The 16559-nt window shown below is 39.6% G+C and overlaps 2 protein-coding genes across 4 annotated transcripts in view; both read right to left on the reverse strand.

The window, feature by feature from the left end:
• Positions 1-189: 189 nt before the first annotated feature.
• LOC138040620 (uncharacterized) lies at positions 190-912 on the reverse strand. Its single transcript, XM_068886315.1, has one exon. The coding sequence runs from the start codon at positions 910-912 to the stop codon at positions 190-192; it is 723 nt and encodes a 240-aa protein (XP_068742416.1).
• A 12683-nt stretch (positions 913-13595) lies between these two features.
• LOC138043450 (golgin subfamily B member 1-like) overlaps positions 13596-16559 on the reverse strand; it is a 132322-nt gene continuing 129358 nt past the window's right edge. For all 3 annotated transcript variants that reach the window (XM_068889719.1, XM_068889720.1, XM_068889718.1), the window contains 2 exons: positions 15741-15824; positions 13596-14208 (listed from right to left, as the gene is read on the reverse strand). In XM_068889719.1, the coding sequence (XP_068745820.1) occupies positions 14119-14208; positions 15741-15824 (174 nt within the window). In that variant the 3' untranslated portion in view covers positions 13596-14118. The remainder of the gene's footprint in view (positions 14209-15740; positions 15825-16559) is intronic.

The following is a 16559-nucleotide window of genomic DNA, read 5'->3' on the forward strand; positions in this document are numbered from 1 at the left end:
GAGCTTGCGTCATTTTCTTGCGTAAGTTGACTTTTTCAGTTCCCTTGTGTCTATTTCATGACAAAGTGCTGTTCGTAAATCATTTAGGGAACAATCTGCCAGAGGATTTGTTCTGAATATTATACAACGTAATTGTTCCGGTAATTTCTTTAGTAGTATTGGGATTAATAGACTTCCATATGAATCTGTCTAGACTCCCAGTGTTTCTAAGGCACGAATGTTGCTCTCGCAGCTATCGTAAAATTTTCGTAATTGCTGCACATCAGCTGAAGGCGCGCTGATTTTTGAAAGCGATTCCATATGTGCGTTGATTAGAACTTGTTTCCTTCCGAAGCGTCCTTGCAGCATGTCAATGGCTTTTTCATAGTTTTGTGACGTCATTGGCAGCCCTGAAATCGCGCGCGCTGCGTTGCAGGTTATCAATCCCTTCAAATAGTTCATTTTGTCAATATCGTTCAGTTCAGGATTGTTGTGTACTGCGTTACTGTAACTATCCCAAAACGTAAGCCACTCAAGGGGGTTTCCGTCAAATGGTTGGATATGTAGTTTTGGAAGGTTGATGTGGACTCTAGGTGTTGGTTTGACTTGGAACGTACTCACCGGATGATGCTCGGTTGTGACGAATTCTTTGATTTTCAGAATCCAATAATAGATATCGTCTTGGAACGTCAATGCTTGATCTGTCTCTTCGCTTATTTCTTCATCTGTTCCTAGTGCGTTCAAGATCCTGGAATCCATAGCCTTTATTTCGTCCAATCGTCTTGAGAGGCGCTCTGCAATTGCTTTCAGTTCCGTGTTGTTGAAAACCTCAGTATCGGCCATAAGTCTTTCCGCGCGTTTGATGTCTTGGTTACAGTGTCCTCTGTATGCCCCTCTGACTTTCTTGTGGTGGTTTACTTCCTCTTTGGACATTTTTACAAGGGTCTCGGCACCAGTTTCGGAGATATCAATCAGACTGAAGTGTTTATGATCTTGTGTTTATTCCATTCAGAGAAGGCTTTTTGTATCTGATTAGTGACGTACATAATGTGACTAATTGTACGTAGATAATTTACGTTTAATGTACTGATTTCATTACACTTATGATAAATGCCGCCTCATTCATTTCTTTACCCACTGTATGTAGATTATGTATTTTTTCGACAGGAGAGTTACATAGGCAACTTTTGATATATTTATTTAGTTAAATTCTCGTAGGGGACTTTGCGCAGAAGCTGATAATGATCCTTGTCCTCGAGGCTTTTTAAGCGGTGAAAAGCGCTCTCCACTGGATAAATATTCAATCCGCTCGACAACTCAATTGCTTTTGTAAGGGTTCCTGGTCAGTAATTCATCCCGTGTATAGCCCAGTAACCCTGCATGATATGGTCCTCGGTATACTCCCGCAAAGGACCCATGGGGGAGGGGGATGATAGATGAACAAGAAACGACTTTTAGGGCCTGATTGCATGGCGAATTTCAGCCCGGTGAGCCGGGGTGAGTTTTTAGCCTGGGTTCTGAAAGAACTCCTCTTGAAATGAAAGTGGCGATTACATGGAGAGGGATCAACCCCAGCCCGGGTTGAAAATCCTCGCCCAGTTTCTGTTTTCAGCCCGGGCAAACAGGCTCAGAGATCCATTTAATCGCTATCATGTTTTCAACCCGGGCTGAAAAAGGAACGTGAGAATGCGCATCGATTGTGTTTTCGCATGTCAGTAAATTTCGCCATGGAAAATTGCGTTTCGCTCCAGGGCTGAAAGTGAGCCTGTAATCGCAACAAAATTCCAGACCCGGGCTGAAACTCACCATGTAATCAGGCCTTTAGTTTGGTTTATACAAGGAAGCGTTCATTAGGTTAGCTGAGTTTCTGTTTTCTTAAATTTGCGAACTGTACCTTCGCTAATTTAACAGCGGTAAAACGTATGGGACAGGTGGTATAACTAGGGCCAAGTAGTATTTCTTTTTATGCATACAAACAAATACGGGAAACATAGCGGTTGGGTGATCTGCTTATTAGGAACTTCATGGATGCTCGGATCTTGCTCTATCCATTTCAAAGAATTCCCTTGCTCGTAAAAATAAAAGAAAACCAAGGCAAACACAAAAAATCAAACAACTTAACGATCAACTTAATTCTTTACTGATCTGATAAAACAAACTAAAACCAGCCTGCTGTTAAAAAGTAAAAATTTCCTCCTTTCAAGGAACTTTGTCTTATGTAACATGAACATAAACAAGGTACCTTCGAAACATTCTTTGAATATATTATCCGCATTTCTTACTTGTTAAATGAGGTATTTTAGTCCACTGCTTTTGGTATTAAATATAAAACACTTGTAGTTATGTAAATAAATGATATTTACACCACACTTTAAAACACACGATTTTCAACATCATCTTCTAGGCATAAATAACAGTGTTCCAAAATAGCGATACTAAGAGTTGGAATTTAATTAAATGTGACATATACAGGTTCTTTGATAGCGCATCAAAACCCACTCCAATTGTATGTTAACATTAAAGAGTATAGCTGGTTCCAATCATAGGAAGAAGTATTGTTTTTCAATGACCCTTAGGTCCTCGCAAGAGAGCCTTGTCTCTTCTATTCACATGCGGAGTGTTCAAACTTGGTTCAGTCCCTCAGTTTTCCTTCGAGTTGGAAGAAAAGAAAAAGGCGCAGATGATGCAGAAAACAAACGGACTAAACATTGTTGGGTGTTACATGTTGCGTCTGTTTGCACATCCTGTTGTTGCGTGTTGTTGCACGAAGTCCCAAACTGGTCAAACCTTTGAGCCAACAGCTCCCGACATTTCTTTTGTTCCGTGATCGCCGAAGCGTAGCGCAACAATGTTGGATACGTTTGCAATGCTGTTAAAGGGCCCCTGTGACCAAAAAATCAGTTCATATTTTTCTTTGGATTTCAAAACTATGTTAACAAAACACTAAGTGACCCACGTTTTAAGCCTTGATTTCAAAAAGACACCTCTTTATTTTAACTGTAATTTTCCTATTTAATGGTCCGCCATTACTAACATCATGTTGTTGAGAGAGCTGGGTCGAGGAGAAAATGACGTCAAAGGCTCACTAGTTTAAGAATGCAATACATGTGTACCTCGCAGAATTAATATGCAGCACGGGGGTTTTGGGCTTTCAGACTTTTAAACTCACGCTTTGCATATATAATAAGCTGCGTTCACACGCTGAAATTTTAAGCTAGTGAGCCTCTGACGTCACTTTTCCCTGGATCCAGCCGTCTGAGGTCCAATCGGTCAGTTTTGAACGTGAGTAATGGCGGACCGTGAAATCCAAAACTTACACTCAAAGTAAACGGCCTTTGGATAAAAATCAAAGCTCAACATTTTGCCAGTCAGGTGTTAAGCAAACATACTTTCAAAATCTGAAGGAAAAAAGGAAGTGGTTTTTTGATCACAGGGGCACTTTAAAGCTCTTTTGACATTCTTGAGGACTCGCACGCATTACATATGGTCTCCAAAGAGACAGCACCACGTTAACATCTTGAAAACAATATGCCACCCAAACGAGATATGTGAGAGATACATGAAAGATATTAAGCATCATCATCATCAACTGGGAAGTCAGAAAAATCCAAGCCCCTAGATGGGATTTGAACCCAGGAATTTTGTAAGTTTACAAAGCCTTATGGTTCGTATCCTTCCCATAATATACTGCACGTCCTTACAATGTTGGGAGTCATTGCGTCCATTTACACTCAACTCCCAACACCACCCAACATTTGCAGAACCAAAAACTCCCAAAAATGTGGAACAAAGTATCGTCAAGACAAATCGACTGCGTGACAAACGAAGGTCAAATCTATTGTGTTCAACTGAAAAACTAACTTTTTTTCTGCTTACGGAGCCGAAACTCTCCTTTGAGTTGGCTGACAAGTAGCAAAAATTGATTAGAGAATTTGGACCCGAGTCCACACAATAACGGTGAAGCATTTACGAGTCACGATGTCTTGATATCTCAGGTGAAAAAGAATTGCTAAGAATCTGTCAACTGTTAGAGCCAACAAACTAAAGAATGAAGCATAAAATAAGAAATTACCGATTCCAGCTAATGCGATGGTCAGGTTTTGTTCATGAAGTGTCCAGTTTTTCTGTTCGTGGTCTTTCAAAAATAGCAGCGATAGTGTAACGTGTAAAGGGTGAACAATCAGTCCAACACAAAGATCAGAAACAGCCAGGCTCAGAAGCAAAGTTTTTGAAGGCTTGGCTAACGACGGAGTTCTTCTTACTGCATGAATTGTGATGCTGTTTAAAATGATGGCTGTGAAACAGAAGAGCATTGAATACTCCATTGGCAATGTGCGTAGAATAAAATTCTCCAGATTGACCGATCATTGTATTCTAAAACGTTCCAACAGAACGTAAGACGTCTTTACAGTTATTTTCTGCAACTGAGGTATTTTCTATAGATGTTTAAAAGAAAGCTAGGTGGATTCTCGAATTCTTTCTTCCTCGCATGAAACAGTGGTTAAGCCGTCATGTCTCACAGCTCACTGATTTTGTTATCATATTGGAGTTGCCAATATCACTAGTTTCCGTCTATTGATCACTTGGTCGGTCCCATGCACAATGAGTCTCCATTGTCTAGGCGAATTAAATATTGAACAGCTCATTTGAAAGCAGAAATTCCGGGTTCCTGCAATACAAAATTTCTTCAGTTACGGCTCGCAAAGTAAGAATGATCCGAAAAACTAGTCACTAAAAATTAGTCTGATTCGGGCGACCTCGTTTAAATGTAGTTACTGTTAAGATTCAAACACAGCAAGTCATTACAGCTGCTACTATTTGAGCCAACTTGATTATCCAAATTGGAGATTTCCTTTCCTCTTTGCCTTCAGGCTACAACTAACGTATTAATTACCAAAAAATAATTAATTACTGAATAACGAAAGAAATTCGAACACCTTAAATTCAGGGGCACCCAACGTCAATTTTCGGAAAATATCTGTTCGGAAGACGATTTGAGATCTAGTATTTTCGGAACATTTGCTGTAAACGTTCTTGCTTGCCTACCTGTCCTTGGATTTTCGAACATCTAAAAGATGATTGGCCATTTTTAACGGATTTTTACCCTAAAAAGCTCACCTAGAATTTTCGGGAGCCTTTTTTCTGGCTGAAATTTTCAAAAAGGTAAGTTTTGATCCCTATAATTTTCGAATCACTAGACTTTCAACTAGGAAATCCGAACAGATAAAAAAGTTTTAGGGGATAAAAATATACCTATATCTACCGTTTAACTACTAAAATACGTGTACCAATGTTATAGCAATAAATGCAAGGTGACACACGCTAACACCAACCCGGTGTGGCCAACACATCACGCACGCGCACAACCATTTCACCCGTCAATTAGCAGCCATGGACAGCTGTTTTGGCCTTTTGAGCCTCATCAGCATGGCGTAGTTAACATTTCAGGCAAGTGAATGTAGCACTAGCACCCCTTTAAGTGGCAACCTCACATGCCAAACATGTGGTAGGCTGGGTTGGGAACAGCAAAACTGTTCTCCCACGGCAAGCTTGTGGGAAGGTGGATCACATTAAGAGATCGGTGTGTCACGTAAATTAAAAACAGCAATAAAAGCAAGGTGACACACGCTAACACCAACCCGGTGTGGCCAACACATCACGCATGCGCACAACCATTTCACTCGGTCAATTAGCAGCCATGGAAAGCTGTTTCGGCCTTTTGGGCCTCATCAGCATGGCGTAGCAAGAGAAAATGAGGGGACAGAGAAGGAGGCTCCCGGTCCAGCTCTTGGGATATGTCATGTCCACGAAAGTTATTTTTAGACGAGCGGAAGTCTTCCGAGACGTCCGCATGCAGGCCAACCTCGGTCCGATTTTTGAAAGAAAATATATATTCATCAGCCTTCCACGTGCGCCATCATTTTCTCTTTTCACTAAGAACCTGAGAGCGAGGCAAGACTGCATGCGGAAATCTCAGAAGACAGACTTCCGCTAGAACAAAGACTTCCGCTCGTCTAAAAATAACTTTCGTGCACATAACATATCCCGGCCAACGCCTTGAGCCTCCCTCTCTGTCCCCTCATTTTCTCTTGGGCGTAGCTAACATACCAGGTGGGTGTGTTTTATAGCACACCGGGTTGGTGTTAGCGTATGTCACCTTGCTTTTATTGCTGTTTTTAATTTACGTGACACACCGATCTCTTAATGTGATCCACCTTCCCACACGCTTGCCGTGGGAGAACAGTTTTGCTGTTCCCAACCCAGCCTACCACATGTTTGGCATGTGAGGCTGCCACTTAAAGGGGTGCTAAACACACCCGCCTGGTATGTTAGCTACGCCATGCTAATGAGGCCCAAAAGGCCGAAACAGCTGTCCATGGCTGCTAATTGACCGGGTGAAATGGTTGTGCGCATGCGTGATGTGTTGGCCACACCGGGTTGTTAAACCGGGTTGGTGTTAGCGTGAGTCACCTTGCTTTTATTGCTGTAACAATGTTATGTCTGAGTGGTTTTGAACTATATTGGGTGCCCCTGTAAATTGGATGGTGAAATTTGACACAAACAACGAGTGAATACATAATTCTTAGATTTTAAATTGTATTATAACTTCCTTTTATTTTACATAGCGAGCGTCCTTGATGGGGATAACCTCTAATGTTTCCTTTTATGTATCTTTTACATAATAAAACATGATTTTATTTGATTTGATTACAACCCCGCACAAAGCACTTTCTATGTCGTGAGCTGTTTATTACACATACGACGAGAATTTTCATTGAAATAGTTTTCTGAACGCAAGTTAGAAACGAAAACTCACTAACAACAGAACCAAATGCAAATTTAATTTAATTCAATAACGTGCGATTTGCACGAGTTGCACGAGATGCACGAGATGCATGCACGAGTAATTGGCTTGGAAAACCCTTAACGCTATCGTTGATTGGTTATACTTCCACACGTGAAAGAGCTGTACGCCATTCTGATTGGCTGTATAGGCTTTTTTCACATGTAAGAATAACGCGTATAGATTTGTACAAATGAGCTTTGTGGAATAAAATTCTCATGTTATTTGCAATAAAATGGATTACAGTATGGTTAGTTCAAGTGCCTCATGGCTTGTTTCAAGATAAAAATACAAGAGTATTCCGTCGGATCGGTTACGTAACATTTCCACCGCCAAACTGAACTATGTACCTATTTTTAAATTGTTACAAGCTGTAAACTATATTCGCCAACCTGTGTTGAACAGTCAATTAAAATTTTGGTATGAGTATATTTGCCCTTTGTTTGATAGCCGTGGGTTTTTTTCAATATATAAATAACTCGTCTGAGCGTATTTGATCACTGTAATTTACCGCGAACATGAGTCAGCAATAGATCAACTCGGATTTGACAGACGCCGGGATCTATATTGGGTGCCCCTGTAAATTGGATGGTGAAATTCTCTTTTTGCCAGATATTCTGAAGTTAAGCTTATTTCTTTCAGCTTAATGTAGTGAACACACTTACAAATTTAAAACCTTCAGCTGTTGCCATTCAGTGACGCTAACACCAACTAATGAAAAAGGGGGTTTTATATAGTTTACGTCATAGAAAGTGCGGCGTACGGTGTCTTATTCACGAGCTGTTTGTGTCAAAAACCCTCACTCGCACGTGCCTCGCTCGTTCGGGTTTTTGACACAAACAACTCGTGAATAAGACCCCGTGCAAAGCACTTTCTATGTCTTGAGCTGTTTATTACACATTTTTCAGTGGGTGCGCTCTATCCACTGTATGAACAACTTTAAAAAAAGTTGTACTTGTCAATTTTGCGTACAAGTTTGTCAACTGATCAAAGTTAATAAAATTATTAAAGCTCTTATGGCTTTTCTCAAGATAAAAATACATTTCCACCGTCAAACTGAACTTTGCACATATTTAATTGTTCCAAACTGTAAACTATATTCGCCAACCTGAGTTGAACAGTGAACTAAAATGTTGGTATGAGTATATTTGCCCTTTGTTCGATAGCAGGTTTTTTTTTTTTTCAATATATTAGAAAGGAGGAAGACATGACTCGGAAATAGCCTATTTTCCTTGTCAATGGAGAACCTCGGGGGTTGGGGAAGAAGTCCTCGGATCATTACAGCTGCTGTGCAAATGACACAAACAACGAGTGAATAACGAGAATTTAACTAAATAAATATATCAAAAGTGGCCTATGTAACTCTCCTGTCGAAAAAATACATTACCTACATACGGTGGGTAAAGAAATGAATGAGGCGGCATTTATCATAAGCCCTTCAAGAATTTTAAAGGCCTTAAAAGTTGAGCATTTTTTAGTGACTTTAAGAGTCGAGCATTCCAGGGACCTTGAAAGTCAAGCATTGTGAGACCTTAAAAATCGAGCCTTTTAGTGACCTCAAAAGTCGAGCTTTTTAGAGACCTTTAAAGTCGAGCTTTTTAGTGTCCTGAAAAGTCGAGCTTTTTAGAAACCTTGCAAGTCGAGCTTTCAAGAGACTTTAAAAGTCGAGCTTTTTAGAGACCTTAACAAGCGCGAGCACAAGCGCAGGCCCAAGCATAATTAGCTTAGGCTAGTAAAAACGAACGTCGACATATAAGCATCAAAATCAATCCCGGCATCCGTCATTTTTTTCTAATGCTCAGGCAGAGGGAATCTGGAACGAATGCTTTAATTGGCCAGACGTTTCAAATTTCCCGGTTGCACTTTATGCTGCGTTTCGTTTTCACACTATGCAACCGAACGCAAGCATATTAAGCGCAAGCACAAGGAAAAGGGAAAAACTTGGATGCTTGTGATTATTCTTGCCTCAAACTCCTTTTCACAATTTCCTTTTCACTCGGGCTTGTGTTTGCGTCACAAGTGAAAACCAGGCTTAAGCACCGGATGCATCAGGGGCACCCAACGATAATATAGTTCAAAACCACTTAAACATAGCATTGTTAAACGTATTTTAGTATTTAAACGGTAGATATAGGTGTATTTTTATCCCCTAAAACTTTTTCATCTGATCGGATTCCCTAGCGAAAGTCTAGTGATCCGAAAATTATAGCGATCAAAACTTACCTTTTCGAAAATTTCAGCCAGAAAAAAGGGTCCCGAAAATTCTAGGTGACCTTTTAGGGTAAAAATCCGTTTAAAATGGGCAATTATAACATGCTTTAGATATTCGAAAATCCTAGGACAGGCAGGCAAGCAAGGAAGTTTACAACAAATTTTCCGAAAATTCTAGATCTCAAATCGTCTTCCGAACAGATATTTTCCGAAAATTGGCGTTGGGTGCTCGTGGTGCATGTTTCATGTTCCGTGTTTCAGCGTCTTCAGTAATTGCGTTGATTTGGTTTTAGAGCAATTGAAACAAAGAAAGTAAATTAAGAAGACAATTTAAAGAGATTGTTTTTAAGGCTACCGTAATTTAAATCGTATAATCTTGGTCGTAAAGTTTCCTGAAAATACTCTTAAAAATACTGTGCAGCCGGACTGCCACATAAACGATTTAATTTCTCTCATTGTAAACGAGGGTTACAATAAAATGGTGAAATCGAAGAGCTCTATGCACGACCTTTGTAAGCGACATTTTTTCCGATTTTTGGCTAATTTGACGATTTGCCCATTTGCGGGTTATATAATGTGCAGGTCGCGCTCAAAAATTTAAAAGAGATTGAGATTCTGTTTTTGTCCAATTGCCTTTACATTTTGCACACAGGCAGCAACAATTTTTTCAAGAAGTTACTCCCACCGTTATTAGTTGGAATATAGCAACTCTATTCCCTCTATATGTAGAAATTTCATTAAGGCTCGACTTTTAAGGTCTTTAAAAAGCTCGATTATTAAGGTCTGTAAAAAGCTGGACTTTTAACGTCTCTAAAAAGTTTGACTTTTAAGGTCTCTAAAAAGCTGGACTTTTAAGGTTTCTAAAAAGCTTGACTTTTAAGGTCTCTTAAAAGCTGGACTTTTAAGGTCTCTAGAAAGCTCGACTTTTAAGGTTTCTAAAAAGCTCGACTTTAAAGGTTTCTAAATAGCTTGACTTTTAAGGTCTCTTAAAAGCTCGACTTTTAAGGTCTGTAAAAAGCTCGACTTTTAAGGTCTCTAAAATGCTCATCTTTTAAGACCTTTAAAATTCTTAAAGGGCGTATGGTAAATGCCGCCTCATTCATTTCTTTGCCCACCGTATGTAGATTATGTATTTTTTCGACAAGAGAGTTACATAGGCCACTTTTGATATATTTATTTAGTTAAATTCTCGTAGGGGACTTTGCGCAGAATCTGATAATGATCCAAAAACTCGACTTTAAGGTGTCTTAAAAGCTCGACTTTTAAGGTCTATAAAAGTTCGACTTTTAAGGTCTCGAAAAAGCGCGATTTTTAAGGTCTCAAAAATGCTCGACTTTCAAAGTCACTAAAAAATGCTCAACTTTTAAGGCCTTTAAAATTCTTCAAGGGCTTATGATAAATGCCGCCTCATTCATTTCTTTACCCACCGTATATAGATAATGTATTTTTTCGACAAGAGAGTTACATCGGCAACTTTTGATATATTTATTTAGTTAAATTCTCGTAGGGGACTTTGCGCAGAAGCTGATAATGATCCTTGTCCTCGAGGCTTTTTAAGCGGTGAACAGCGCTCTCCACTGGATAAATATTCAATCCGCTCGACAACTCAATTGCTTTTGTAAGGGTTCCTGGTCAGTAATTCATCCCGTGTATAGCCCAATAACCCTGCTTGATATGGTCCTCAGTATACTCCCTCAAAGGACCCATGGGGGAGGGGGCGATGGATGGACAAGAAACGACTTTTAGGGCCTGATTACATGGCGAATTTCAGCCCGGTGAGCCGGGGTGACTTTTTAGCCCGGGTTCTGAAAGAACTCCTCTTGAAATGAAAGTGGCGATTACATGGAGAGGGATCAACCCCAGCCCGGGCTGAAAATCCTCGCCCAGTCTCTTGCGCAAGCACAAGGAAAAGGGAAAAACTTGGATGCTTGTGATTATTCTTGCCTCAAACTCCTTTTCGCAATTTCCTTTTCACTCGGGCTTGTGTTTGCGTCACAAGTGAAAACCAGGCTTAAGCACTGGATGCATCAGGGGCACCCAACGATAATATAGTTCAAAACCACTTAAACATTGCATTGTTAAACGTATTTTAGTATTTAAACGGTAGATATAGGTGTATTTTTATCCCCTAAAACTTTTCCATCTGATCGGATTCCCTAGCGAAAGTCTAGTGATCCGAAAATTATAGCGATCAAAACTTACCTTTTCGAAAATTTCAGCCAGAAAAAAGGGTCCCGAAAATTCTAGGTGAGCTTTTAGGGTAAAAATCCGTTTAAAATGGGCAATTATAACATGCTTTAGATATTCGAAAATCCTAGGACAGGAAGGCAAGCAAGGAATTTTACAACAAATTTTCCGAAAATTCTAGATCTCAAATATCCGAACAGATATTTTCCGAAAATTGGCGTTGGGTGCTCGTGGTGCATGTTTCATGTTTCGTGTTTCAGCGTCTTCAGTAATTGCGTTGATTTGGTTTTAGAGCAATTGAAACACCGTAAAGAAAGTAAATTAAGAAGACAATTTAAAGAGATTGTTTTTAAGGCTACCGTAATTTAAATCGTATAATCTTGGTCGTAAAAATTCCTGAAAATACTCTTAAAAATACTGTGCAGCCGGACTGCCACATAAACGATTTAATTTCTCTCATTGTAAACGAGGGTTACAATAAAATAGTGAAATCGAAGAGCTCTATGCACGACCTTTGTAAGCGACATTTTTTCCGATTTTTGGCTAATTTGACGATTTGCCCATTTGCGGGTTATATAATGTGCAGGTCGCGCTCAAAAATTTAAAAGAGATTGAGATTCTGTTTTTGTCCAATTGCCTTAACATTTTGCACACAGGCAGCAACAATTTTTTCAAGAAGTTACTCCCACCGTTATTGGTTGGAATATAGCAACTCTATTCCCTCTATATGTAGAAATTTCATTAAGGCTCGACTTTTAAGGTCTTTAAAAAGCTCGATTATTAAGGTCTGTAAAAAGGTGGACTTCTAAGGTCTCTAAAAAGTTTGACTTTTAAGGTTTCTAAAAAGCTTGACTTTTAAGGTCTCTTAAAAGCTGGACTTTTAAGGTCTCTAGAAAGCTCGACTTTTAAGGTTTCTAAAAAGCTCGACTTTAAAGGTTTCTAAATAGCTTGACTTTTAAGGTCTCTTAAAAGCTCGACTTTTAAGGTCTGTAAAAAGCTCGACTTTTAAGGTCTCTAAAATGCTCATCTTTTAAGACCTTTAAAATTCTTAAAGGGCGTATGGTAAATGCCGCCTCATTCATTTCTTTGCCCACCGTATGTAGATTATGTATTTTTTCGACAAGAGAGTTACATAGGCCACTTTTGATATATTTATTTAGTTAAATTCTCGTAGGGGACTTTGCGCAGAATCTGATAATGATCCAAAAACTCGACTTTAAGGTGTCTTAAAAGCTCGACTTTTAAGGTCTCGAAAAAGCGCGATTTTTAAGGTCTCAAAAATGCTCGACTTTCAAAGTCACTAAAAAATGCTCAACTTTTAAGGCCTTTAAAATTCTTAAAGGGCTTATGATAAATGCCGCCTCATTCATTTCTTTACCCACCGTATATAGATAATGTATTTTTTCGACAAGAGAGTTACATCGGCAACTTTTGATATATTTATTTAGTTAAATTCTCGTAGGGGATTTTGCGCGGAAGCTGATAATGATCCTTGTCCTCGAGGCTTTTTAAGCGGTGGACAGCGCTCTCCACTGGATAAATATTCAATCCGCTCGACAACTCAATTGCTTTTGTAAGTGTTCCTGGTCAGTAATTCATCCCGTGTATAGCCCAATAACCCTGCTTGATATGGTCCTCAGTATACTCCCTCAAAGGACCCATGGGGGAGGGGGCGATGGATGGACAAGAAACGACTTTTAGGGCCTGATTACATGGCGAATTTCAGCCCGGTGAGCCGGGGTGACTTTTTAGCCCGGGTTCTGAAAGAACTCCTCTTGAAATGAAAGTGGCGATTACATGGAGAGGGATCAACCCCAGCCCGGGCTGAAAATCCTCGCCCAGTTTCTGTTTTCAGCCCGGGCAAACAGGCTCAGAAATCCATGTAATCGCTATCATGTTTTCAACCCGGGCTGAAAAAGGAACGTGAGAATGCGCATCGATTGTGTTTTCACATGTCAGTAAATTTCCCCATGGGAAACTGCGTTTCGCTCCGGGGCTGAAAGTGAGCCTGTAATCGCAACAAAATTTCAGACCCGGGCTGAAACTCACCATGTAATCAGGCCCGGTTTATACAAGGAAGCGTTCATTAGGTTAACTGAGTTTCTGTTTTCTTAAATTTGCGAACTAGTACCTTCGCTAATTTAACAGCGATAAAACGTATGGGACAGGGGGTATAACTACGGCCAAGTAGTATTTCTTTTTATGCATACAAACAAAATACGGGAAACATAGCGGTTGGGTGATCTGCTTATTAGGAACTTCATGGATACTCGGATATTGCTCTATCCATTTCAAAGAATTCCCTTGCTCGTAAAAATAAAAGAAAACAAAGACTAGATCACAAAACCAAGGCAAACACAAAAAGTCAAACAACTTAGCGATCAACTTAATTCTTTACTGATCTGATAAAACAAACTAAAACCAGCCTGCTGTTAAAAAGTAAAAATTTCCTCCTTTCAAGGAACTTTTTCTTATGTAACATGAACATAAACAAGGTACCTTCCAAACATTCTTTGAATATATTATCCGCATTTCATTACTTGTTAAATGAAGTATTTTAGTCCACTGCTTTTGGTATTAAATATATAACACTTGTAGTTATGTAAATAAAAATGTCATTCTCTATAAATGATATTTACACCACACTTTAAAACACACGATTTTCAACATCATCTTCTAGGCATAAATAACAGTGTTCCAAAATAGCGATACTAAGAGTTGGAATTTAATTAAATGTGACATATACAGGTTCTCTGATAGCGCATCAAAACCCACTCCAATTGTATGTTTACATTAAAGAGTATGGCTGGTTCCAATCACAGGAAGAAGTATTGTTTTTCAATGACCCTTAGGTACTCGCAAGATAGCCTTGTCTCTTCTATTCACATGTGGAGTGTTCACACTTGGTTCAGTCCCCCAAGATGACGAACTGATCTTCCTTTATCAAGTGACACGCGTCTTCCTAACTGTGAACCGCCGTCCGTTTCCTGAAACAACAATGTGTACGCGATATTATTCGGAAAGGGCGTTCAAAGTTTCGATTAGCAGTGCTAAAGACCAAAAACGTTGGTTTAGAGCAAAAGCTTGTTAGCTTTTCCTTCGAGTTGGAAGAAAAGAAAAAGGCGCAGATGATGCAGAAAACAAACGGACTAAACATTGTTGGGTGTTACATGTTGCGTCCGTTTGCAAATCCTGTTGTTGCGTGTTGTTGCACGAAGTCCGAAACTGGTCAAACCTTTGAGCCAACAGCTCCCGACATTTCTTTTGTTCCGTGATCGCCGAAGCGTAGCGCAACAATGTTGGATACGTTTGCAATGCTGTTAAAGCTCTTTTGACATTCTTGAGGACTTGCACGCATTACATATGGTCTCCAAAGAGACAGCACCGCGTTAACGTCAAAAACTGATTTACATTACATTAACTCGTTGTAAAAATGCATGCACAGTAGATTGTGACGTCAAATCAGGAATAGACCCACTCCCCTTCTGACTCGGTCGTGAACAAAAGATGCTTGGATTTTCGCAACTTTCGAAGCCTATAAAATGGCAGGATTTGTTAGAGAAAGGAAAAAATGATCGCAATGCGTCTCGAACAGGTGTAAAGATTCATTTAAGCGAAAAAAATATTTTGGGATGAGGGGCACTTTAAGCATCATCACCATCAACTGGGAAGTCAGAAAAATCCTAGCCCCCAGATGGGATTTGAACCCAGGAATTTTGTAAGTTTACAAAACCTTATGGTTCGTATCCTTCCCATAATATACTGCACGTCCTTACAATGTTGGGAGTCATTGCGTCCGTCTACACTCAACTCCCAACACCACCCAACATTTGCAGAACCAAAAACTCCCAAAAATGTGTTGAGAGTTGTTGTGTCCGTTTCCACGGTGCTTGACACAAGGAGGAACAAAGCATCGTCAAGACACATCGACTGCGCGACAAACGAAGGTCAAATCTATTGTGTTCAACTGAAAAACTAACTTTTTTTCTCCCTACGGAGCCGAAACTGTCCTTTGAGTTGGCTGACAAGTAACAAAAATTGATTAGGGAATTTGGACCCGAGTCCACACAATAATGGTGAAGCATTTACGACAAGTGTTACGAACAGTCGCGCGTTACGTAACGTGTATTCATGAAGACTCGGTTTGGTTTGTGCAGATGGTATTTGATTTCTACTTGATTTTCCGGTTTTTATGTTATGATCAAATTGCTTGTACATCTTTTATCACACGTATCATTTTTAGAGCACTTAAACGTTTCGATAATTAGAAAAAGGTCAAGATTTTACGATTGTAGTTACGAGTTTATACTGAACAACAAGTACACAGTATTCTTAATATATGGGATGAGTGATCCACAGAGAAGAGCAGTTTCTCGACTAATTTTTTCGCAAAGGCGTCATACCCTGACTACGGAACATAACAGTTTGTGTGTCATTGAAGTTGATAATAAAAGAAAAAGACGATGTAATAGAGTCGGGTATAATCAAGGTGAGGTGTGCGGCTTCCGTTTAATCATACCTTATCAATATACTCATCGATAAAATTTCCTGGAACAAGTCCGTGTTGACCACTCATTTCTGCATGATAAAAGCCATCTGCACGCTGTTAAAGGAACCAATTATTAGTATATGTCGCATATACTGATATCGCTGAATTGAAAAGTGGTCAGCTAGGGTGCGGTTTCAGTCTGGAAAGTCCAGTAGCACGCCTTCCGGGAAGTTTAGGTGCCATGCATAGTTTACTTAGCGGTTTGAAACCGTTTTGCAATTCTTTTCTTTAATATGAATCTTCTCAATGGTAATTAGGAACCGAAAGGTATTCGCGACTTTTCGGCGAAAAACGGGACACTTGGCAAAACTGTTCATTAATTTCTTATTCAATTTTATTTAAGATTTACTTCAAAAATGGGTATGAAATTCGAAACAACAAGGAGTGTAACTCAGTACAAGATAAAAGGTGGTTAATAACGAGAAACAACAGTTTTGCACGCCCCGCAAGTGTGTCTTACATCTTGGCTCATTTATTTGCCGTTCTGGCCTTTACAAAACCTTGAAATGACCAAATTTGAGCCTATGTGGAGGACGTGAATACCCGAAGGTAAATTTATAAATTTTCACACAATATTTTAAACTGTTTAACCCTTGTATAGTTGTCACATAATCAAGATCCTGAACAAATTGGAATCATAATCACGAAGCGATTGCAATAACGCGACGTTCTCGAGTCCGTCATCGTGATTCTTGCCTTAGCTTCCTACTTGAAAAATCAGGATGAAGACATCTTCAAGGGGTTTTTCCCACTTACCCATATAGAAAGCGCTAGTGATTGCAAAAAGGA

Source organism: Montipora capricornis, chromosome 3 (assembly GCF_036669925.1).
Source record: "Montipora capricornis isolate CH-2021 chromosome 3, ASM3666992v2, whole genome shotgun sequence".
Lineage (NCBI taxonomy): Eukaryota > Metazoa > Cnidaria > Anthozoa > Scleractinia > Acroporidae > Montipora > Montipora capricornis.